Genomic DNA, 26,350 nt, shown 5'->3' on the forward strand with positions numbered 1-26,350 from the left:
GAAGATACTAATATAATGTAATATTATTTTATCTTAACATACAATATCGCTCACTATACATTCTGAAGATTATGAAGATACTGTAATATGAAAATATATAAAAATAAAAATGTGGTGTCGTGGGACACCAGGTAGGAACGAAGTTCCTTCGGCTAGTGTAGAATCGACACAATTTGCAAAAAAACTAATCGTGCTCAATTTTATGTTGGTTTTCTTGATTTTTCTCTTAAATTTTGCTGATTACTTTTTATTTAAGTACAGGAAAGTATTTAGGAAATTCAGTATTTTAGGAAATAATAAATTACGTAAAATAAAAATAAAATCGTAATTCAAATTATCAATTAAAATAACAAAATATGTCTCTTTATTTTTGTTTGACAACATAAAATTACATAGAAATAGAAATAATTACAAAATAGAGCGAGAAGAGATGAGAGAACGAAAAGAAAGAGGGAGAAAGAGAAAGGTATTATACACTACTCGCTTGTGTATACGACTGTCGCGCCTGCGCACGTCTCATTTAACGGTTTTATTCCACGCCCTTTTTTCCACGGATTTTTTCTTACGGTTTTACTATCACATTTTTTTCAGTTCGGTCGCGCAGCAAAATCTCTATCCCCTCCAAGCCTGCCGTAAGGAACTTCGTTCCAATAATATATTATCTTAACCATGTATGATAATTCATAAAAAATGTAGCGAGCGATATTGTATGTTAAGGTAAAATATTATAGTATCTTCACTGTGTGTGACGCCCTTAACACTCATAGAAGGCTGCTTCCCGATCACCGATGCATCCCCTAGTCGCTTTCCACAACATGGGAAGAAATGAAATGCTAATATTCCACACCGCAGCAAAATCATATCAAGAGGTGAAAAGCTATTTAGCTTAAGCGACATTTCGCTTTCTTTGTAATGAAAGGTGCGTTTTATTAGGTATCAGCATCAACAGTTCGATGTTTTTAATTGAACTTCAATTAAATTTACTCCGTTCAAATATGTAGCTGAAGGAATTTTTGTTATGATATTTTTTTCAAATTTAAACTTTGAATGGCTCTCCAGTGTGCTGCCAGTAGTGCGAGTTTTTGACGTGACAACGTCTTATAATTCGATGGCGCCGGCTGCACGCACGAAAAAACATGACTCATGCGGCGTTACCTCGCTTTGAGGCGATGTGAGTGATGCATCCGCGTGGACAGCTGCTATACAATAATACATTTACATGTTTTCGTCAAGTATGAAGTTCAGTGAAAAGTGAATGTGGTGTCAATTGTTTATAGCAACGATAATTGCGATAATTGAAAAATGGAACCATTCCATAAGTATTTTCTTATGACGTTGTCACGTTCAACTATCGTCAGTAAACCGACTTTACAGACAACCGATTTTTTTAAAGTTCTCGATACCGTAAAAGTTAGCTCCTCTTTGTATGGAATGGGATCGCTTGCCTACGTTTGCCGCTAGAGGCGCTGTTCCAACTGCATACAAAATTAGGCTAACTTTTACGCTATCGAGAACGTTAAAATACTCGCACTAAGCACACTGTATAGTTGCAAAAATTTTGCATAAACCAAATAACCTTACACCCCTCGATATTGATACTTTTAATTGCAACACATTCTGATTAATTCTAAATTAGAAGTTATATTGCTCCAAGGCTCGAAGTATGTGCGGGAAAATGTATTTATCCATATTTTTGGCCCATATAAAATCTAAATGGTTGAATTCGTCGCGTTCGATGATGCGAAATTCAACAACGTTAGAGAACTCATTCCGTAGTTCTTCGCCATCTTCCACTGTTGACAACCTATCGTTTTTCGATACGTACAGAACAATTTTCATCTTGACCTTATCCAAATCATATTTCGATGGCGATGTCGCGTTGTAGACCTCAAGGTTCCTCTCCGGCCCGTAATCGAATCGATTGAAACCGCGCCTCAATTGGAGTAAATGCTGGACATTCTTTTTCGAAATGCTATTCGGTACGTAATGCTTTAATTTATAATAGAATTTCGGTTCGCATTCGTCCTCATCGTAACCAACCAATTCGAATAAGAACTGAGAACAGATCTTGTAGCCGGTCAACGGACTCCAGCAAATCGCGTCGATCATAGCTCGTTCTCCTGATCGTGGACCAAAAATTTCTTCCTTGCCCATAGCATTGATAATGTTACTCAGACGTGATTCGTTTTCGAACAGCCTGGTCACTGGATTTTTGATGTGATAAAAGTGTGCTATCGGCGCAAGGGAAATTAGTACCTTAATTTTCTCGTTGTATTCTGGCTTGATAGATCCCATTACGTAGAAGACCGTTCCTCCTTGCGAGTATCCTATCGTCTGTAACTTGGCTTGTCCGGTCTTCTCCAAGATGAAGTCTATGAACGCGGGCATGTCGTAGTAACCGATTTCTTCAAAGCTGTAATCCCAGAACTTGTCGTCACGATCTGGATCTACAGTGACATGTTTCCTGCTGTATTTAGTTCCTCTATAGTTGCAGACCCACACGTCGTAGCCAGCCTCAGCTAGAGCGTAAGCCAGCGACTTCTTACCCCTTAAGATGAACGAATCCCCAGAACCAAAACAGCCGTGCACAAGCAATACCGGTCGATTGACGTCACCCGGAATACGGAAGAGAGTTAAAATGTAACCATCCTCCGTTACCACTTGATACTCTTCGCATTCCTTACCGTATTTAATGACCAGGTCCTTGAAGTTGGAATCCTCGTTTTCGTTTACATCTAGATTAAATAGATATTCTAGGATGGACACTGCTGATGCCAAGTGTAAGCCGATCGATAATATCATGAAGAACGTCCTAAGGCCAATTTTAACCATGATTAATTCTTAAGATTAGAACGCACTGATGTTATTTCATTATTTTAATATCCACTCTGCTTTGTAGCAAAACAATTCTTGTATATCTTTGGTACACTAGATAGGCACGTTGTTTAATGCTGTTTAATAACTTTTAACGATCCATATGAGGCCTGTTAAACTTGGCTACTGGCACTATCTCGTAAGAAAACCGTTACTCGCGTTCTAAAACAACAAAAAATATATATTTTAGAATTCTCGAGCAAATTATTATGTTTGCACAGGTTGCTGTGTGTGTATCTTCGTGTGACCAACCTTTTGTTCTGGTTAACTGTTTAACATTGAACATCGTATCGTGCGTTTTATGGCTTCTAAACAGTGATGCCAATATTACCTTAATTATGTAATATAAACCTTAATTAAGTGGAATGAGCGTATATTTTAGAGTAGAGTATACTTTATTGGACATGATATTACCAACATAATAATAGAAAGAGACAAAGCGATTCGAAACAACCGTTGAATAAAATAAGAAAAATTTTAAGTATAATAATATGCTTTGATTTTCGCGAGATTACTTTTACGATTTAATCTCTTTTTAAATTTTTTGGTTTTTTTGTTACCGACGGGTGAGATACTGTTTGATTATGTTGGCGACATTTTTGAAATTTTACATGAGAGCCATTTAAAAATTAAAATTTAGAAAATATATCATAACAATAAACTTCTTTAGCTATTTGAATGGGGTAAACTTAATTGAAGTTCAGCTGAAAAACATCATGGTAAACAGTCGACGCCGCCCAAAACACGTCATTACGGATCCTCCCGATCCATTAACGGTGCTTTTAGGTACCTCAAGCACCGGTCACCGTCCTCCTCGCTTGCGACGAAGGGCTCGACGAGCGAATTAACCCACAGACACAGCCCACTGAGTTTCTCGCCGGATCTTCTCAGTGGGTCGCGCTTCCGATCCGGTGGTGGATTCTGCGAAGCACTGCTCTTGCTAGGGTCAGTGTTAGCATTACTCCGGTTTGAGCCCCGTGAGCTCATCTACTAGCTAAGGTTAGGCTGAAATAGCCTCTCAAGGCTATCAGCTTAGGTAAAAAAAAAAGATATGGCGGTTTTTATTGCGTGATGTTTTACCTTCATAAGTGGATGTCGTTCGTTAGTTAGCACGTGCTAGGAACGTGCTCGTACGTACTCGAACGAACATTCCTTCTCCCAGTCACGTGGGGTCGGCGCAACATGTTTTCTCCTTCTATACTCCTCTTTCATATACCATTTTCTCGCTCACTCCTCTCTTACACATATTATCGTCTTTCACGCAATCTATCCATTTCTTAGACGATTAGCGTGGTATGGACATGTGATGCGTAGAGAGAAGATGCATGTGACTAGGAGATTAATGGAAATGGTAGTGCGAGGTAGAGGGGGAAGAGGTCGACCGAAGAAGACATGGATGGAGTGTGTGAATGACGATATGAGAGAGAGAGAGAGAGAGAGAGAGAGAGAGAGAGAGAGGAGTGAGTGTTGAGATGACGGCTGATAGAAGAGAATGGAAGAGAAAAATTAGTTGTGCCGACCTCACCTAGCGGGATAAGATGGAGAAAAAGAAGAAGACGCAATCTATCAGTTTCTTCTTAGGTCTACCTCTCCCTCTATATCTTTCCACATACATAGTTAGCACTCTCTTACCAACCTCATTTTTATTTCGGCTCATCACATGTCCATACCATCCCAAACTCAAGCGTACTCGAACGAACGCCTAAAGAAAGAATTATAGTCGCATGCGAGGAGCTGTGAATCCAGCTCTGAGTACAATGGTAGCCTTTTCCTCAGATCACGACGCTATTTAGACGTGCCCTGTGAAAGTTCTCAAAACCGCTCACACATTCACGTTGGGGTCTTACAAGCCCATTGCTTACTTCGGTAGTGCCCATTGCTTACGTCGGTACTGCCCATTATCTACTTCGGTACTGCCCATTGTTGTACTACGGTACTGCCCGCTGTCTACATTCCGGGACAGCGACTGTTACAATAAAAGTCAGCTTTTAGGGTGACAAGAATATTTTATTTATTTATTTGTTTGCTAATTACACTTTATCTATTTTAATACATTGCCGGATTTAATGGCAAAGCATTCTCTATCACTCACCAAAGCTTATACAGGGGAAATAATGGTAGGTGCATTGAATTCTACGTGCATTGCATACGATATAATAAAAAACTTATTCTAGATATATTAATTATAACAAATATGGTTCATGCAAATCGGTTCTTAAAAAAACTTACATTACTGATACCGCTCTAGTAATTTCAAAATAAACGGATGTAAGATCAAATACATATCTTCGCCCCACACGAAGTCGTAATGATTCATTGGGCTCCGTTCAACAAACTCATATACGACAACATTAGGCAGTGAATTATTTAACATCACGTTATCTTCGATTGGCGACAGCTTGTCGTTTTTGGCCATGAGAATTGCTACGCTGCAGTTCACTTTGCTCAGATCGTAAGCCGGTGGAAGAGCGTTGCCGTATCTAGCGATGTTCGCCGCCGGACCGTAATCGTATTGGGCGAACCTTCTGCTGTTACTGTTTTGGGCAACGTGCAGGCTGTTCTTAACTGAAGTGCTCACCGGGTAGTAATTTATGACCGTGCGAATGAATCCTCCTTTGAACGTGTCGTCGCTTTGTCCCGCCGTGCTCAGCAGTATGGCTTCGCACAATTCACCACCGAACGGTCGGAGACTGCAAAGCAATTCTACGATGAGTCTCGTAGTTCTATCAAACAGCTCGTACTGGTTTAATGCCTTGAATATTACCTCCAAAACGGGCGCGATTAGAATCAATAATCTAACTGGAGGTCGTATGTTTTGAGCGTATGATAAAGGCCCTAGTGTTATTAGGGGTCGAATCTTTTCATTGTACTCTGGGTAAGTGGATAAGAGCACGAAGAATACGGCGCTTCCTTGGGAATGACTTATGACACTCAGTCGATTTTGTTGGGTCTTGTTCAGTATGTAATCGATTTGGGCGGGCAGATCGTACACGCCGACTTCGTGGTACGAAAAATTCCAGTAGGCCGCGACGTCTATATCTGCGTTCAGCGTCACGTGGTCGCGGGAGTATTCATTCCCCCTCATGTTCCCGGCCCACACGTCATACCCGGCTTTGGCCACGGATACCAACATAGATGTGTTCCCTCGGACTATGAACGTGCGTGAGGAATCTCCGAATCCGTGCATAAAAAAAATCGGCCTGGTTTTGTTACCCGGTATATTGAACAGAGTGAGTATGTAACCGTCTTTCGTTGTGATCGTGTGAACAATGCAATCGTATCCGAGGGCTTCAGCTATTGATGAAAAGCTTGGTACGGTCCCGGACGAGTCTTCCGTGGCTACACCGCGCTTAAATGTTAGGAATACGAGAGCACTTATTAATTTGAATGTTTTGAACGACATTATTGTTGAATCTCGAACAGCTTAGTGAAAATTTTAGTGCCGAATTGGCCATAATATATACGCATAAATATTATTATAGTCGCGAGGAGCTGGGAGATAAGATGCTGAATTTAAATTTTTTATCAGAATTGTCACAGTTTCGAAGACGACATTGTCTTATTATTTTCTGAACTAGTCGAGGGTCGCGATTTCACTTGCGCCTTTTAAAATATATTTTTTGTAATTCAAGTAAAGTCACCCATATATGTTAACTAACAAAAAATACAAATTCGAATAGGTATAGTTTATTCAAAATCGAAACAAGATAAAATTTTACCAAATACAAAAACCGTGAAAACTACATAAACAGTAACTTTACTTTTTTCCCTACCTATTCTTACTAAAATAAGGGTTATTTTAGATTCGCCGAATTAGTAGGTGAGCTCACGGGGCTCAAACCTGACGATGCTACTAACACGAACCCTAGCAAGAGCAGTACTTCCCAGAATCTTCCACCGGATCGGAAACGCGACCCACTGAGAAGATCCGGCGAGAAACTCAGTGGCCTGTGTCTGTGGGTTAATTTACTCGCCGAGCCCTTCGTCGCTAGTGTTCGCGTAATTCGACGCGACAACTTTACGCAAATCATTTGACGACCTTACAATCCTTGTTAGCAAAATTGTAATACCCAATACATACATAGGTAGGATACCCTAAAAGTTTTGCCCAAGTCACATTACAATAATACAAATTAAATAAATTTCAAATGCTTTTTCATTCGTTCAAATCATACACGAAAACATTCCGATAGTTAGTCTGATTGGATGCCTTCTATCAGCTACTTTGAAACGATCAAACCTCTCATAAAATCTTTTAATTCTTAAGAAAATAATGACCCTCCACGGTATCTCTGTTTACCAGTACTGTTGCATTGAACGTATCTCTCTCTGTCGGGCGTCTCCACATTGTAATTCTTTCCTCAACTGGTATCAAGCAAAATCCCTCTTAATTACACTTATGATTACGAATTAGTCTTGGTCTACTTGATGGCATATAGTACTCGATGTGTACTAATTGAAATTGTCTGCCAGAGGTAAGATGAATTGTAAGTATTACTGGTGGTAGGACCTCTTGTGAGTCCGCGCGGGTAGGTACCACCACTCTGTCTATTTCTGCCGTGAAGCAGTATTGCGTTTTGGCAGCCGTTGTAACTATAATTGAGACCTTAGAACTTATATCTCAAGGTGGATGGCGCATTTACGTTGTAGATCTCTATGGGCTCCAGTAATCACTTAACATCAGGTGGACTGTGAGCTCGTCCATCCATCTAAGCAATAAAAATAAAAAAGCATTGTTGGCAGACTACTTCTCACAGTGTTTGTGAGTACTATAACACCTTTAGCTTCTGGCGGGTTCGTCGTTACCACAATAGAAGTTAAGGTCCAGTTTTTAAACACACTTGTGACGATGGGCAGATCTTTTGACCACAGTTTTCCATTCTTGCTTCCAATGTCCAGATAGCTACTGATCGGCCAAGAAGGGAACGAGTTAATGTTAGTTTCCTAAGTGATAGTAAAATAATATTAATTGTAAGTCATAAATTCCAATCAGTCATACAGTTACTATAGTTTAACGAAATATTGGCGTTTGATTGTTAAACAAGGCAGTTGAGACTGTCAAAGTCGCATTAATTACAGACAAAATGACGGAAAATCGCCTTAGATGGTATGGCCATATCATGACCATGAAGTGAAAATCGCATTAAGCTTGCCAGAACAAAAGAGAGGCAGAGGCCGCCCGCAATCGACCTGGTCGTCAAACATCGAAAGACACCTTAAGAAAGCCCAATTGCCAAAACCGACAACCCAGGGCAGATCAACCTGGCGCCTTAGAGTGAGGAGACCCGACCCTAGATAATGGGAACAGGGAAGAAAGAAGAAGAAGGTTGTTAAACTAGGCCTTTCCCAAAGTGGGCGATAACGCCCCCTTGTGGGCGCTGCAGGTCTAAAAGGGGGCGGTAAGACACACAGAAAAAAGATAGGGGCGTTGTGTAGAGGCTCTGGAGGCGATTTGTGATTTCATCTAGGAGGACTCTTAGACACTGTATGAGTTCTCGCTATAGTGGTTTTTAAGTAGATTAAAAAAAGGGAGGCGCTAAAAAATAATTTATTCTCAAAGTGGGCAGTAGACAAAATGAGTTTGGGAACGTTGAACTAGACATAACGGTCCAGCAGTCGAAATCTCCCAGAAGTGGATACAGCAGAAAGTTGACAATAATTTTGACGCTGCTCATGGTGACTAACCCTCTGGTTGCCTAAGCGCTCCTGTATGTCGGAATTCGCAAACCCTCATAATTCCATAGAAGAAACCAGCGCCGTCCGCTAAGTCAATGTTCTTAATGAAAATCTATGGTTAAAAATGAGCTGACATCATTGTTATCCATTGTTAAATAGCTATTTATATGTATCAAATATTTTTATCAGTTCAATTAAAATTTGCCATGTTGTTTTAGAACGTTTCTTCTAATAATTGATTAAGGTAATTACTAACTTCAATTAATAAATAAAATAAATCATCCGGTCTTCTGTAATGCAAACCTGTTTCTTGTTATTCTCTAGTAATATGTATCTACTTTGTATGTATGTTGAAATTGAACATTTTTAGGATATTTTTTTTCTGTCCTAGTCCATCCGTTGCCGCAAAAATTATAAAGTATGCGTATCGTCGAATGTAAAGAATAAAAATAATAAATACCAAAAATAGTCTTAAATCTGTCGTGAAAATCGAAAAAAAACGAAGTTTTCTCCTACAAGTTTAGAAACCAGACAGCGGTACTTGTAATATTCCCAATCATTGCTGTAAATCTATGACGTGTTAGTAGCGTATAAGGTATATTTTAATTTTTAAACAAAACGTTTGATTTTACATCCGCCCAAAAAAAATTATCCTAAAAACTGCCAATCGTAACAAAACAAAAATCTTGATGTGTTCCGATCGACATTCGCGCGACATATGTCTTGAAGTAGGGTAAGTTACCAAATGATTGCTTATTCAATAATTCCTGAAGGTTTATTATTTTCCATCGTTCGAATTGGATTTCGTGACTGCTCCACGAGAAAATAGTACCCACGATTCCGTGTGGCCCGTGTGTATAGTACGCCTTATCACCTGTAACATTCTTGCTGTCCATATCCCACAGTTACTTTAGGTAGGATCTCTTGTGAGTCCGCACGGGTCGGTACCACCATCGTGCCTATTTCTGCCGTGAAGCAGTAATGCGTTTCAGTTTGAAGGGTGGGGCAGCCGTTGTAACTATACTCAGACCTTAGAACTCATATCTCAAAGTGGGTTGCGGCATTTACGTTGTAGATCTCTATGGGCTCCAGTAATCACTTAACACCAGGTGGGTTGTGAGCTCGTCCTCCCATCTAAGCAATAAAAAAAAAACAGTACGTGGGGTTGTAGCAGCGCATCCTCTTATCTTGCTGCAAAGGGTTTTGGACGTCAAACTTCCTTGGGTTATATCTCCCAATATCTCCATTCATCTATCATCTCCATCAACGGCATATCCATTGCAACGTGCCTTAGGAACAAAAGACTCTTCTTGTCTTGATGAAAAGAATTTTCTGTTTTTTTTTTGGCGTTTCTTCTACGACATCCTATTTGGACCTATGATTTGAATTTCAAATACCAAAAGATATAAATATCACATTTTATTCGTATTTCTATGTATTTTCATACATTAAGACTAAAGTAATTAGTTAAAATAATTTATTGTTTGATTAGATTCCCGCCATTGCTAATTTACAGCTACTTTGTTGCATACTTTAGATCAGGGGTGGCCAGCTTGATTAAAACGAAGATCTACTGTTTATTGATGTAACACTCTACAATCTACTAATGACATTTCTTGAAATTTAGTGAAACAATGTAGTTCAGTATACAAATAAGTAGTATATTTTCTTTTATTAAAAAGATTTACATAAAAATTAAATCTTCTTCTTCTATCTTCTATATATATAAAAATGAATTGCTGTTCGTTAGTCTCGCTAAAACTCGAGAACGGCTGGACCGATTTGGCTAATTTTGGTCTTGAATTATTTGTAGAAGTCCAGAGAAGGTTTAAAAGGTAGATAAATATGAAAATGCTCGGAATTAAATAAAAATAACAATTTTGTTATTCATTTGATGTGTCCCCCGTCGCCGTCGGACGAATTCCTTTTGTTTGTTTCAAGTTTATTTTATACAAAAGTTTAGGTCTTTTATTTATTAATTGAGGCACTACGAAGTCTGCCCGCTCAACTAGTTATATAATAAAAGAGAACTATTGTGTGGAAGAGAGGATAAATAACGTGACGTAATGGTCATTAATAAATGATACAAGATGAAGACGATGCGTGCAGCAATTGGTGATTACATTGCGTAGTCTGTTCTATGTATTTATTTTTTGTCTTGCCACGATCGACCGGTCGATTGCGATCTACCGTTTGGCCACCCCTGATCTAGACTACCGTTTGGTAGACTAATTCGATATGCCTTAGACGAAGTTTTTGAGAGCTCTATATATGTTTGGCACTTGAATAAGGATTACAGTAGAGGCTAGATTACATTGCCAGAGCTTCCGTAGGGCGATCGAGGCGTCTCTGGCGACGATGACGATGTCTCCGCCTACTCCTCCGCCCATGGACTCCGACCCTGAGCTGCAGGAGGCGCTGGCTCTGTCTGCGAAGGAACAAGCCACAAGAGCTCAGCAATTGGAGGCAGAACAGCGGGCGCTCGATGAAGTTCTACGTCTCTCGCTAATAGACAAATAACAAGACAACTGGTGAGTTCATTCTATTTACATTTTAATAATACGCTTTTATTAGCTTCAGGCTTATGTGTATGTTTGTAACGGAATCTTTGAACACGATTTTGACCCCCTTCCAAACGTCGGATTAACTCGAAATTTGGTATACTCATTAAGAACCGATGACAATTCAATATTAAAAATAAAAAATAGAAGAATGAAATTAAAAAAAAATTAAATTCAACTAAAAAATTAAAAATAAATAGTAGTTTAAATAAACTAACAAAATACGCTTTTATAGAAAATCCAACTAAAAAATATAAAAATTTTTTTTTAATAAATTTGACAAATGATTTTAATGCAAAAAAAGCGTGGGGTGCTTTTCAGGATGTTATCAAAATAACCTATGTTACTCATAATACTCATATCTGTTCATAAAATATCTATAACTACTGATACCATGTTCCCCGCGCTCTTTTTACAATAAAATCATTTTTTTTTTACACTATTTTTAATTCAAATTCATTAAAATTTATTTTCAAATTTTTAGTCGGATTTTCAATAAAAGCGTATTTTGTTAGTTTTTTTAAACTATTATTTATTTACAACTAGCTGTGCCCGTCACTTCGTCCGTGTTCCATTTAACAAAACATTATTTTATTTGAAAATAATATCAGATTTTTTCTAAGATATAACGAGCCTAAGTTACTCCTTATTACATCAGCAACATGCCAATAAAAGTCCCGTCAAAATCGGTCCAGCCATTTCAGAGCTTAAGCGAGCGCCGCATTGATTCCTATCAATCGTGTCTAGAGAAGGCTATCATTCCCTATTCTCTAAGGCAACCTAGACAAGACAGAACCAAGTTTGTCGTGGGTTATGATGTGGATTGGAGGAGCAGTAGTGTGTTGTGGCTTTTATATTTATGGCATAGACGTTCTAACGAGCTCACGGGTTCATTTGGTGTTTTTACCGGAACTCACAGACATTACAGCCTGAATGTTCACCCACCTTGAGGCATAGACAGTCACCCTTCAAACCGGAAAGCATTAATAATCCCGACAGAAATGAGGAGTTTGGTGATACCTACACGTCCGAGATTACACGGTCTAAAACCAGTGAAAACCTAGCTAATATCAAGGAAATTGAATAAATACAAACTACACATATTGGGAACGGCGATGCACCGAGCAATAAGCATTCGCTACGTAGAAGATCTTCACTTTGTCGTCTGCTTTAAATAAACTATGTAGTTTATACGAAACGACAAATCCTGGCTTTGTCTCGAATGACTTCGTCGGTGGCTACTTCTATCTATGGAAAGGAGGTGGAGACACTGTATTTACTTGAATCGCCCCTGACATGGGTGAATGCTCACCGCCATACTGGTCTGACCTTCGTCAGCCTTCGAATGCAATAAAGGAGGTTTAAAATAAGTAAATTTTGGAAATTTCGTTTTTTTTTCAGAAAAGATCTCACCATCCGTGCGTCCAAACCAAATGAAGACTTATTCCTACTAAGTTTTATTGTTATATTACATAATAATATACGCTAAATTATTAGCATAATAGTAAAACTGTAATAATATAATATGATATAATCTAGTTTTTTAAGTAATTTGACTTGTACGGTTGTATGAAAAATAGTTTCATCAAGGGGTGCGATTGATCATTTGTTTTAAGTAATTATATCTTGACTAGATATTGAAAATTTAAATTCCGTGTAAAATACAATTTTAAGGTAATGTTTTTACAAGATATATACATACATAACTTTTTTTTTTGAGTTTTGATAGGTAGGCCCAGACGTGGGCGAAGAACGAAATTATTTTATTGTAAAAAAAAGCGTGGGGTGCATGGTATCAGTACCTAGTTATAAATATTTTATGAATAGAAGGGCTATTTTAATAATATCCTAAAAAGCACTCCACGCTTTTTTTACAATAAAATCATTTTTTCTTACACCATTTTTAATTCAAATTTATTAAAATTTATTTTCTATTTTTTAGTTGGATATTCTATAAAAGCGTAATTTGTTAGTTTTTTTTAAACTATTATTTATTAATAAATGAAATAAGGTGTTTTGGACAAAAAACTGAAGACGAGATATTTTTCTTAAAACAGACTGATAATCCACTCCACGGTAGTTATATCATATATAATTGACATCTTGTATTTTTATTTTACAGTAATGGTTACTATTTATTAATATGAATTTGTTCTACATTTATTACGTTAATAAAATTGTTATATTCACTCTTTGTTAACTTTAGATTGATCCGAGCGACAGTTGTTAATAGGAAAAAGTTTTTTTTTTTTTTATCAACAATTTTCGATTATCGATCTTTTTTTTTGAACAAAACTTAACATTTGCCGACTGTCCCGCGTATCGTGCTACATTTGACGGACTATTCGCTCACATCGCGCCATAGATGCACTCGCAATATGAACATCTATTTTCTTCAAAGAAACTTTTGTTTCTAGTTTTATTTGGGGATGCAACTTTTCGAGGATTGAAATGACTGTAAACTATTAAAACGAATCGCGAAAATATTTAGCTGATATTTTAAAAATTCTGAACAATGACGTCGCTTCCCGAGACTTGAGTTAGTGGCTTCGAATGTAATATGAATGTTAATAGTGAACAAAACTGTATGACAACAACTCAGTCAATCTGTTATTGTAACTTTTATTATTATATTCTTTCGCTATCTGTGTGCTGATAGCCTAAGGTGATGTCCCAGCTACGCCTGGACGGGGAAGCAAGCCGACGGGCTCTAGCTGAAAGAATTTGCTAATTTTTTTTTAACACCTGGCAATCACAATTTACGGATAACCGGCCACGGCGGGTAACGGACCTGGTTATGTCGGACTGCAGCGATCCTCGGAAGAACAAGAGGACGCGGACCAAACTCCTCGCTCTCTTCTAATTGATCCTAGAAGTGCTAAACACTAGCCCTAGCAAGAGCAGTGCTTCGCAGAAAGCACCACCGGATCAGAATCACGACCCACTGAGAAGATCCGGCGAGAAACTCAGTGGACTTTATTATGATTTACATTTCACTGAGGATGTCAATGGTATTTATTATTCGAAGCCAATACAATACCGATAAATTATATAATAATGTTAAATTATAACAACTTTTATCGGCGTTTATATATATATATATATGTATAATACATTTCGACACAGTACTACAGTTTTCGTGGTCATCGGACGCCCGAGAATGTGATGTCCGTCTACGTTTGAATATTGTTACGGGTTCGGGATAAATAAGGGAAGAAATAAAGGAATTATAAGGAACACCTTATAATTCGTTCTTCCGCTTCGCTTCAAGTGATCCGTTTGCTGTTTCCCTTCTAGTCGATCCGATTACAAACTGCCTTCGTGTAATCTCTGCAACGCTTTTATAGTCGACAATACATCTCTACAATTATCGAGAACATTCCCATTAGGGCGAGTAGTTTCGATATGTGTTTCCGCTATTTTATAATTCTCGAGCGTTCTCGATGTCACTAGTACTTTTGATATTCGTTTCTGCTATCCTATGACAGATGGCGTTACCCTTACCCGCGTAACAATATTAAATACCCGTCAATTTTTGTAAAAAAATGATTTCTCGACACTCATTGTAGTTTTCGCGCAGAAAGAACCAATAGTATCTTGAGGTCTGGAAGTTTGAATCGGGTTTTCATTTCCACGATAATAGGATCGCTGGTATCAGAAAAGCGCCAAACATCTTCTGTTTTAATGTTAGAGTATTGTCTGAATTCAGCGCCTTGCATACCACACGAGCAATTAGCTTTTCTTCAGCGAGTATGTAATTCTATTTACTTTTAGTATTTTTTTAAGAAATAATTAAAAATAGGTATTATTTAATGTTTGTTCGACTAAGCTCTAGTACTGTTAATAATCGTCAGAGATCTCTGTAGTGAAATTTTATTTAGACGAAATACGCAACTTCCAGTTGTATTTTTAAAGATTGTTGTTAAGAGTACCGTGTCTTGCGGTTCTGTTTGCTTAGTGCGAGCGTTATATTTTACAAATTTGTATGGAGTTTGAAGTCGTCATGGCCTAAAGGATAAGACGTCCGGTGCATTCGTATCGAGCGATGCACCGGTGTTCGAATCCCGCAGGCGGGTACCAATTTTTCTAATGAAATACGTACTCAACAAATGTTCACGATTGACTTCCACGGTGAAGGAATAACATCGTGCAATAAAAATCAAACCCGCAAAATTATAATTTGCGTAATTACTGGTGGTAAGACCTCTTGTGAGTCCGCACGGGTAGGTACCACCGCCCCGCCTATTTCTGTCGTGAAGCAGTAATGCGTTTCGGTTTGAAGGGTGGGGAAGCCGTTGTGACTATAGAATAGATTATTAGATATATTAGAACTATATCTCAAGGTGTGTGGCGCATTTACGTTGTAGATGTCTATGAGCTCCAGTAACCACTTAACATCAGGTGGGCTGTGAGCTCGTCCACACATCTAAGAAATAAAAAAGTTTGCCTACGTTTACCGCTAGGGGCGCTGTTCCAACTCCATACAAGTTTGAGTTAACTTTTACGCTATCGACAACGTTAAAAAACTCGCACTAAGTACACAGACACAACGTCAGTCTTATGATCAAACGAGCTGGTGACCTGTCCGACTGGGTGCGCTCAGATGTATTTGTTTTTTTTTGTCACAAATAAGTTGGTACTGAAATTGATGAAGCTAAATTATAGAAAATTAAAAGATTCGCTTTCTTCTGTTTTAAACAAAATCATCGTCTATGAAGTTGATGTATATATAATACGAAAGCAGTTAAAAAGAAAGAAATGCATTTATTTAGTTTGAGTTGAAATATATATAGCAATAGTTATTATGGCCGATTACTAAGTAAGTGAACATTTTTACTGCGAGATAATTAATAAAACTTTTTCGTTAGTTGAGAATCACATAGAGAAATTGATTACAGAGCCATCTAGCAATTTTTATTGGAAACAAAAATACGAGCTACATTTTTAACTAACAAAAAAACATTGCTTCTTTTTTGTCTTCCGCGAACAATAATGCCAACGGTAAATAACATTAAATAATTTAAAAAAAAAATGTCCGAAACATTATGAAAAAAACGGAACTGATTTTATTTAACGGTAGGGAAACATTATGCTGGATTTAACTGGATTTTAATCTTAGGCTGGATTACTAATAACTTTAGATTATTATTGTCAATTCCAATTAAACTATATACCAGTATTGGTAAACGTTACATAAATTATGAAAACAAATACATTAAATAGACATAATATTACAATTTTAAAAGGGTGACTAATTAATTAATTTCTAGTTGCGTATAAAATTTATGGGTATTGTTCAAATTGTTTTATCAATTAAGCGTAACTCACATACTTTCGTCGTTATAGAAGATTCAAATTATATATTATTATGAAAATTTTTTGGTTAAAAATTTTCGATGTATCTACCACCAAGTCTTCGTAGTTCACGTACTAAAAATGACCTGCCCCAATTAGATGCCTTAATGGCATAAATATTAGACATGCGTGTGTATAGACGCTGACGCTAGATATGTATCCACGTAATTAAATAAATAAATAAATATTTACTAACAATCACGCCACGTTAACTGGTCCCGTGATAAGTTCGTAAAGAACTTGTGTTACAGGTACCAGATAACGGATATAAATGTAAGATTTTAATTATACACATACATATATTTAATAGACATCCATAACCCTGGAAAAGACATTTATATTTATCATACAAATATCTTCCTTTGGCGGGATTCGCACCCGCGATCCCCTTGTGTAGTGACCATGTCACTTACCACTACACCAGACGGCCGTTAATTGTATATTTATTGTTAGGAGGCCACGCACCGTCTCGCGTGAGGATTCACTTAACACGTAAACTTTTTTTTCCTACCTATTCTAGTAAGTAACCTTGAGGGGTTATTCTAAATTCACCGATCTAGTAGGTGAGCTCACGGGGCTCAAACCGGAGTGTTGCTAACACTGGCCCTAGCAAGAGCCGTGCTTCGCAGAATCTACCACCGGATCGGAAAGGCGACCCACTGAGAAGATCCGGCGAGAAACTCAGTGGGCTGCGTCTATGGGTTAATTTACTAGGACGGTGACCGCTGCTTGAGGTCACGATGACTGCATTAGGCGCTTTGAAAAGGCCCATATGCGACTGTTCTAGACAGAACAGAACAGTGTGCTTAGTGCGAGTTTCTTAACGTTCTCGATAGCGTAAAAGTTAAACCAATTTTTGTATGCAGTTGGAACAGAGCCCCTAGCGGCATACGTACGCAAACGATCTCATTTCATACAAATATGAGCTTTTACTGGTGGTAGGACCTCTTGTGAGTCCGCGCGGGTGGGTACCACCACCCTGCCTATTTCTGCCGTGGAGCAGTAATGCGTTTCGGTTTGAAGGGTGGGGCAGCCGTTGTAACTATACGTGAGACCTTAGAACTTATATCTCCAAGGTGGGTGGCGCATTTACGTTGTGGATGTCTATGGGCTCCAGTAACCACTTAACACCAGGTGGGCTGTGAGCTCGTCCACCAATCTGAGCAATAAAAAAAAAAAAAAACTCGCACTAAGTACACTGACCGCTGCTCTTGAAACCGTAGGTATTACACGTTATTTTTGTGATCACGTCCTTAAGTAACTACTTTTATTAATAATTAATAACACATTTAAAACTCTACGTACAAAAACGAAATGAAATTGATAATGACTCTCAAAATTTGTATTTGTAAAAAAAAAACATATTTTCAAGTAATTAATGAAACGTTTGTTGAAGCATTCTAACAGTATGGCCCCATCGGAAACGCTCTTTTCGCCTTTGGATTTTCGTTGTTTCATTGTTTATTTATTGATATATACACTTTTTCTTCTAATGTAGACGCTAGGAGGTAGGCGATCCTTAGAGTGACTTGAAACTTAGGTACAACCCGTGCTAAAAGATTAAACGGGGCACATTTTTTCAGCGACGGTATTCCCATTCCTCCTGGAACCACCCTTCGAAGAATCTAGATTTTCATGATGACATCCATTTAGAACCGATATATAACTTGAAGACAGCGTCAGAACCTTTCTTCAAAAAAGCGGTGCGTTACCGTTTACCCTCTTTTCGTGGACGCGTAACTTCCATATCCGATCTAGGCGACGGGGTAACGCAAAGTCGCCGTCGCCCAAAACATGTCTTACCGGATCCTCCCGGTCCACTAAGGGTGCTTTTAGGCCCTTTAAGCATGGGTCACCGTTTTCGCCGAACTCTTCGAATAGTTCAGCCTAACCCATAGACCACTGTGTTTCTCGCCGGATTTTTCAGTTGGTCGCGGTTCCGATCCAGTGGTAGATTCAGCGAAGCACTGCTCTTACTAGGACTTGTGTTAGCTAATTATCTCAGTGTGCTTAGTGCGAGTTCTTTAACGTTATCAATAGCGTAACAGTTAATTCAAATTTGTACGGAGTTCGAACGTTTAAGTACTTACGTTTGCCGCTAGGGGCGCTGTTCCGACTGCATACAAATTTGAGTTAACTTTTACGCTATCGAGAACGTTAAAAAACTCGCACTAAGCACACAGGTTGTGCCCGTGAGCTCACCTCTCTATTCGCGCGTAGTTGGAATAGTCCCGTACGCTACTAAATATTAGGTGGGGCTACTATAACAAAAAAAAAATAATAGTCAGTTTTCTTGCCTTTTACTTTGCCTTATGTCATTTTTAAATACACATTTTCGTGTACCTGTATTTGAATTGAGAATGTCTAAGAAAACACGTTATATTCCTTCAGTTTCGTACGATAATTGTTGGTAATTCGTTTTGCATAACAACAGTATCGTAATAATAGCATATAAAAGTGTTGAATTATAATTGGCATATACATACATAATATATGTATCTATTAACAATATCTTTTGTTTTAACGTTTTCGTTTTTGTGAGCGTTCCTCTCGAATTTTATTGCTGTGAATTAATTAAGAATTTTAATGGCGGATCGCATTTTTTATATAACACTAGGTGACCTGGCAAACGTTGTTTTGCCATATAATTTATTTTTAGGAAAGATAAATAATATAAATACCGACTGCAGCGCCATCTGCCAGGCTGATTTGTGAAACTAAGGCATCCAGGGTGCCACCCAAATGCATACAAAAAAACGTCAAAATCGGTCCAGCCGTTTAGGAGGAGTTCAGTGACAAACACACGCACAGAAGAAAAAAATATATATAAAGATTTATAATAACACTTTAACAACAACAAAAAACAAATTTAAATATCCTGAAAAAGAGTGAGATAATCGTTCTGTATTTAACTACGAACTAGTTTATTATTCGACATTGCCAACATTAATTAAGCGATTTTAATAAAAAGAACTGATGTACTTATACAAAATTACAAAACTAGCACCAATTTACAAATCAGATTGGTGAAGTTTATATTAGATAGCGGCCCGCCCCGGCTGGGTTACATTGTAGGAGATTCAGTAAGAATCCCAATTTTTTTTTAAAATATAAATATAGCCTATGTCACCCGGGGATAGCGTAGCTTTCCAGCAGTTTGTAGGCAGCGGCTTGGTTCTGCCCCTGGCATTGCTGAAGTCCATGGGCAACGGTAACCACTCACCATCAGGTGGGCCGTGTGCTCGTCTGCCTACAAGGGCAATAAAAAAAAAAAAAAAGTTTCAGAGCCTATTCAATACAAACAAACAAACAAATCTTTCCTCTTTATAATATATAATAATAACATAATATAATATATAAGTATAGATGATATCGAACAAGTCAACTTAATTCAATCCAAGCGAAACAACACCCATGAAATCATCCGGTACAATATTACTACTGATTTTATCTTTTTACATTTTTTTAATGTCGTATTTGTAAAACTTAGACATAAATTTGATGAGACGAAACAAATTTTAATTTTAATTTATTTTTTTCATTTTTTAATCTTTTTTTTCCTTACATTATACGTTAGATTAGTTTTCGTTATCGTGTTGTTTTGTCGTAATTATAAGGAACATTGTTGTACAAATTCAGTACTATATATTTTTTTTATTGCTTAGATGGGTGGACGAGCTCACAGCCCACCTGGTGTTAAGTGGTTACTGGAGTCCATAGACATATACAACGTAAATGCACCACCCACCTTGAGATATAAGTTCTAAGGTCTCAGTATAGTTACAACGGCTGCTCCACCCTTCGAACCGAAACGCATTACTGCTTCGCGGTGGAAATAGGCAGGGCGGTGGTACATACCCGTGCGGACTCCCAAGAGGTCCTACCACCAGTGAAAGTCTACTATATGTCTTGTTTTGTCGTGCGCACATAACCTATGTTGCAAGCCAGATTTTTTTTCTTTTTATTTGTGTGTTTTTATGTATCTTTAGCTTGTGGTGTGTATAGTGAGCCTAATAAAATAAATAAATAATATAGATTCTTCTGTTTCGCGCTGTACACATTAAATTAAAAAGTCGTCGTGGCCTAAAGGATAAGACGTCCGGTGCATCCGTGTGTAGCGATGCACCGGTGTTCGAATCCCGCAGGCGGGTACCAATTTTTCTAATGAAATACGTACTCAACAAATGTTCTCGATTGACTTCCACGGTGAAGGAAGGTAACATCGTGTAATAAAAATCAATACCCGCAAATTTTAATTTGCGTAATGACTGGTGGACGCGCGGGTGCCTATTGCTGCCATGAAGCAGTAATGCGTTTCGGTTTGAAGGGTGGAGCAGCCGTTGTAACTATACTTGAGACCTTAGAACTTATATCTCAAGGTGGGTGGTGCATTTACGTCGTAGATGTCTATGGGCTCCAGTAACCACTTAACACCAGGTGGGCTGTGAGCTCGTCCACCCATATAAGCAATAAAAAAAAATTGTTTTCAATGTATTTCATGTTGTTTTTTTTTTTTTGTCTATGTTTAAGTTTATGTTACTCATTATAACTCTGTATCTGCGTATCTATGGTGTCTAAGTACCGAGTAGCAATATCGCCACTTATCACCGTTATGTTGTAATATTTAAAGCTTCATGTGCTAGGCACTGAAGTGTGATGCCACAGGTATGTTTGACTCGACTGGGCTAAAAGCAAATAAACCCGCGTGAACTAATAAAGGTTTTTACTATTGGAGCGTAAGACCAGTTTCGGTTCTTACTTCGCCTGACCGATGTTCAAAGTAAAAGTGTAACATTTCGTTTGCCATAACCGGTTACGATAATGACGGCACTTAATTTAAATTCTCTATCAAGTTGAACGGTCCATTTCATGTGCTACCTTAGTTTTTCAATCGTACCATTCAAAGCTCGTGTTGGTTAGTCATAATCGAAAACTGCCCAAGTGGTAAAATAATGGGAAAATGATTCAGTGGTCGTGGCGCCGACGGCCGCTGGTCCGGCGTCCCGAGGGGGAGGGTTATGGGAGAGATGTGCTCCGCACTAAACGCTTCACTTTCCCCCCTTTGCCTTTTCATGGGTTCTGTCTTATGCGAGGTTCGGACGCGGGTTGTTGAGCGACAGGAGGTTTTAGTCAGTTCGACTCCGACATGCCCCGCCCTCCATCCCCAGTGGAGGGTGGGAGTCCGGCGATTTCCTCCTGACAAAAAAAAAAAAGTGGTAAAATTGTTTTAAGGAATCAGTTATTTTCGGGTCGCGTAAAAAAATACTATATAATAAATACATGGATGTAGAAACATACTGTTATAGAAAAAAATATAAACATATATATAAAAAAAACTAGATTTTTTTATTCCAAAAACGTTACAAAATATGAATATCCGTTTTAGCAACTTACAGGAGAGCCATTCAAAGTTTAAAATTTGGAAAAATTATCATGACCAAAAAAAATTCTTTAGCTATTCGAATGGGGTAAATATAATTGAAGTTCAATTAAAAACATCAGATTGTTGATGCTGATACCAAATAAAATATTGCGTATTAAGCGAAATACGAAATAGCTTTTCACCTCTCGATTTAAACAAAACCGTAAACCCATCATGCAATGTACGTACACACTTCGAGAAACAGTATCGAAAACGAGTTTAAAATGTAGGTAACACTAACAAAAAGGTTTTGACTCTTACGACAGGTGCCGAGGACACCTGCGGCATGCTGTCCGGTCGCCGCGAGCCGGATCCGGTTGCCTGCTAGCGTTATAAACGAGCGATCCGAAATAGCACTGTTATTGCCATGTTAACTCTTTTTTACGATACGTAGAGCAGAATTGTTAACTGGATAATTAAAATTAAGTAAATAAAAATAATTAAACAAATTAACTGCCATCTTTTTACGGCTTGCTCATTCCATTTTCGCCATTTTGCTTTTTTTTTTCCCCTTTCTTACCGTTTTCTCTCACTCACATCTTAACGCTACATTTCACACTCTTTTTATATGTTACGTTCTTAGTGTTCTTACCAATTCTACATATCTATCTATATATACAGTCAAACCTGGGTAAGTGAGAACTGGATAAGTGAGAAAACTCTATAAGTGAGAGTAATAGCCAGGACCCGTCATTTTAAGCTCCTAAAACCTCTATTAACGAGAAACAGAAACCTCTGTAAGAGAGAGTACTTTTTCCCTCATGGACCTCTGTAAGTGAGACTCCCACTTATCTAAACCTCTATTAGCGACAGTCGAGCTTTATTTATTTATATTATTTAGGAGGAACAAGTGACAAAACAAATTATAAATTTTAAAATCTGCTATTTTATGACTCAAACTTAACTTTTGTGGAACTTCCTTCCATTGTTTTTGTATTGTTTTCTCGTCAATATTGGACCTATTCTATTTCGTGGAACTAAGTAACGTTGTTATTTTATCGCATTTTTTTCGAATGGACACGTGTGCCTGTGTACTGTCCTATTTGTTGGACTTACTCAGTTTATTGTTAATCAATTGCGAAGGAAAGTTCTGTTCTGCATCATGTCAAAACGGAAAATTAAAGTACTGTCATAAAATGATAAACTTAAAATAGTGAATGCGTTTGAATCCGGAAAATCGCGAAATGAAATTCAGAGGGAGCATTAGCGAAAAACTCGGGTTAGTGAGAAACCTCTATAAGCGAGAATGAGATTGTGCTCTCTCGAACCTTCGCTTATCCAGGCTTGACTGTATATATATATAAAAATGAATTGCTGTTCGTTAGTCTCGCTAAAACTCGAGAACGGCTGGACCGATTTGGCTAATTATGGTCTTGAATTATTTGTGGAAGTCCAGAGAAGGTTTAAAAGGTAGATAAATATGAAAATGCTCGGAATTAAATATAAATAACAATTTTGTTTTTCCTTTGATATTGTGTCCCCCGTCGGACGGATTCCTTTTGTTTGTTTTAAGTTTACTTTATACAAAAGTTTAGGTCTTTTAGTTATCGATTGAGGCACTACGAAGTCTGCCGGGTCAGCTAGTATTTTTTGAATATCTTACGACCAGCTTACCTGATTAGTTCAACCATACAATTTCTTTATCTTCAATCCGGGGTGGAAATACGTTCAAGCCGCGATGAAACAACAAACCATATTGGCGACAAGGTCATGAGAATTCGAACGTGGCTGTGAAGGCTTAGGTACAAAAACTCCTTAATTACGATTGCGTGATCGAAGAATTAGGAAGGATGATGGTACTCAATGATTACTATGTAGTATCGGATAGTGGTATTCACCAGGTTTTTAATGGTGTCCTATCAGTAAAATTGTTCCACAGTGATTTTAATTGCACCGTTTTTAATTCTGTTTTCGACACTTTCAAATATAACTAATCTAACAGGATATAGGGCGTATTAAAAGCCCATACGGGTACCTATATAGTTTATGTAGTCTACGGCAGCAAAGAGTTCCGATTTGAATGGTAGTGGTATGTCTGCTAATTTCTTTATCACGGTATACATCATAATTATTGTTAATGTCAAAAGTATTAGAAAGTCGAAAAGGTTGCATTTGAAATTGCATTCTATTGTTAGAGCGGCCATGATGCAACTATCTGCTTACGATTATGCTTACTTCATTCAATTTCCTTTCATTAAACAAACTCCTAACATTATTGTCTTTGATTTTGGCGAACGGAAGGCATAATTAAAACTACACATACGGTACAATCTTGCGTTGTTTTATCGTCACTGTATTAGTATTTACGATGATTCAATTACTTTACAGTATTTCGTAAATTTTCCAGAAATATTTAAAGGATTTTCGAAAAAAGATCCGTATTACACATAACTTTAAAAAAATTATGCGCCATGATGTCCATACAGGTCGATATCTAATACCTACCTACTATTAAACCGTGCAAATAGTCGGTATTCCGAGGTAGAGTGTCGATCTATCGACGGCTCGCACTCAAAGGGTTAAATAATATAATGACGGTACAAACGCAAGATTAAAAAGCAAAAGTAGTTTTAAATTAAAAAAAACTTACCGTTACCCGCCAAAGAAGGTCGTTGACCCGCCAACTACTAATAAGATAATTTTGAATAAGTTATTTAACAAATTTAGGATAATCTATATATTAGTACGTGAAGCAAAAACTTTGTATCCCTTTTTACGAAAATTGCGCGGACGGAGGAGTACGAAATTTTTCACACTTAGGTATAGAGAATATAGAGAAGGAGTGCACAATGCTAATATTTTTTTTAAATAATGCATAAAACATGCATTAAATCAATAAAGAAAACATTACACACACTACATACCATGTATTTGACGTACACACGCATGCATACTGTTTATTATCAAACTTTTGTTCTTGACGTCTGTTGTCAAATTGAGGTTGAATATTGTTTGTCTTTGTTTAATATTTTTTATAGTGTAGTCTTGGCGAAATTTGTTATTATAGAAGTATAAAATACAATCATAATAGTGTACAAACTTACAACTCCAATTAATTATAGTCGAATTTCGACTACTGCGGGACCTCTAGTTCCTTAGAATTTCGCATGAATGATTGCGCCGGTGCTATGTACCGTTTACGTGGTTGGCCGCACCGAATAACCGCTATCTAACGCGAACATTGAACAATCGTAAATCGTTTATGCACAATTCCATGAAAAAATACACCAGTTCTCTTTGTTCACGCTCACATACTGTCTATATATTAATACGTGAAGCAAAAAGTTTGTAACCCTTTTTACGAAAATTGTGCGGACGGAGGAGTATGAAATTTCCCACACTTATAGAGAATATAGAGAATAACTGCATAGTGCTAAATTTTTTTTAAATCATGGTTTAATAACATATTAAAACAATAAAAAAACATTACTCACACTACCATGTATTTGACACACACACGCACGCATGCATACTATTTGTTTATTGCAAACTTTTCTTATTGCTTAAAGTCTGTGGTCAAATTGAGAATAGATTAAATATGGTTTGTCTTTATTAATATTTGTCTAAAGTGTAGGTAGTCTTCGCGAAATCTGTCATTATAGAATTATAATAGTCTTTGACAATAGAATCATAATAATGCACAAACTTATAATTTCAATTAATTATAGTCGAATTTCGACTACCGGGGGACCACTAGTAATATTAAAATTCCTACTTGTTGGATGCTTGGGTTTCTTGAATAAAACTTCCAAATCGATCTTGAGCTTGTATTTTCTTTATACAGGTTTTTTCTTAATTTTTACGTTGCGCACAAGTTAGTTTGTTACGGCTATTTTTTTAAGTGTGAATGGTGTTGGTAAACATAAATAAAAATTTCAACATTGCTCCTTATAATTTCGTAGGCGTTAACATAATTTATAATTTAAATGAAAAAACGACTTGTATCAAACTAGATTATTTCGTTTTAGAATTCTTAGTCATTTACTATAATATTAATGTCTTCGTCGTCTTTTATTGGCTCGCGGTGTGTGGACCAGCTCATGGTCCACCTAGCATTTACCGGAGTAGGTACATAGATGTGAATCTCTTCACCCACCTTGAGATATGAGGTCGAAGTTATGTTATATTGAACAGTGGCTATTCCACTCTTCGAGCGAGAAGGGATGACGGCAGTAGAAATGTACACAGGTACATTTCTACTGCCAGCACATACAGATGTGCTCATATTGCGCACATACCAGGAAAACTTCAAAGTCACCATCACCACCACTTTAGCGGTAGGCAGCGGCTTGGCTCTGCCTCTGGCATGGCTGAAGTCCATGAGCGACGGTAACCGCTTACCATCAGGTGGGCCGTATGCTCGAGCAATTTGCCTGCTCGGGCAATAACAAAAAAATCATGGTTTTCGATGACCAACAAAAACAAAAATAAACGGCACGATTACATGACGCTTTTAAAATTA

The 26,350-nt window shown here is 37.6% G+C and overlaps 2 protein-coding genes and 1 long non-coding RNA gene across 3 annotated transcripts; 1 reads left to right on the plus strand and 2 right to left on the minus strand.

Moving 5' to 3' along the window:
* Nucleotides 1-341: 341 nt before the first annotated feature.
* On the minus strand, nt 342-3,143 carry LOC101739307 (lipase 1). Its single transcript, XM_004926944.5, has one exon. It carries the CDS (start codon nt 2,830-2,832, stop codon nt 1,633-1,635), a length of 1,200 nt encoding a protein of 399 aa, XP_004927001.2. The 5' UTR covers nt 2,833-3,143; the 3' UTR covers nt 342-1,632.
* A 1,589-nt stretch (nt 3,144-4,732) lies between these two features.
* LOC119628817 (lipase 1-like) lies at nt 4,733-6,277 on the minus strand. Its single transcript, XM_038012568.1, has 2 exons — nt 5,252-6,277; nt 4,733-4,840 (listed from the first exon to the last, which is right to left on the minus strand). Exons 1-2 carry the CDS (start codon nt 6,275-6,277, stop codon nt 4,733-4,735), a joined length of 1,134 nt encoding a protein of 377 aa, XP_037868496.1.
* A 3,978-nt stretch (nt 6,278-10,255) lies between these two features.
* LOC134199227 (uncharacterized) lies at nt 10,256-13,303 on the plus strand. The gene is made up of 2 exons (XR_009973612.1): nt 10,256-11,081; nt 12,513-13,303. It is a non-coding gene; the product is annotated as an uncharacterized LOC134199227 (long non-coding RNA).
* Nucleotides 13,304-26,350: the final 13,047 nt, after the last annotated feature.

Source organism: Bombyx mori, chromosome 8 (assembly GCF_030269925.1).
Source record: "Bombyx mori chromosome 8, ASM3026992v2".
NCBI classification, from domain to species: Eukaryota; Metazoa; Arthropoda; class Insecta; order Lepidoptera; family Bombycidae; genus Bombyx; species Bombyx mori.

Bases quoted from the DNA above. Each gene is read 5' to 3' on its own strand.
- LOC101739307 (XM_004926944.5), bottom strand. From the start codon at position 2,832: ATGGTTAAAATTGGCCTTAGGACGTTCTTCATGATATTATCGATCGGC.
- LOC119628817 (XM_038012568.1), bottom strand. From the start codon at position 6,277: ATGTCGTTCAAAACATTCAAATTAATAAGTGCTCTCGTATTCCTAACA. The intron at 4,841-5,251 runs GTGATGTTAAAT...TTATTGTAACAG, and splicing joins TGTCGCCAATCGAAGATAAC to TCGCTGTCCCGGAATGTAGA.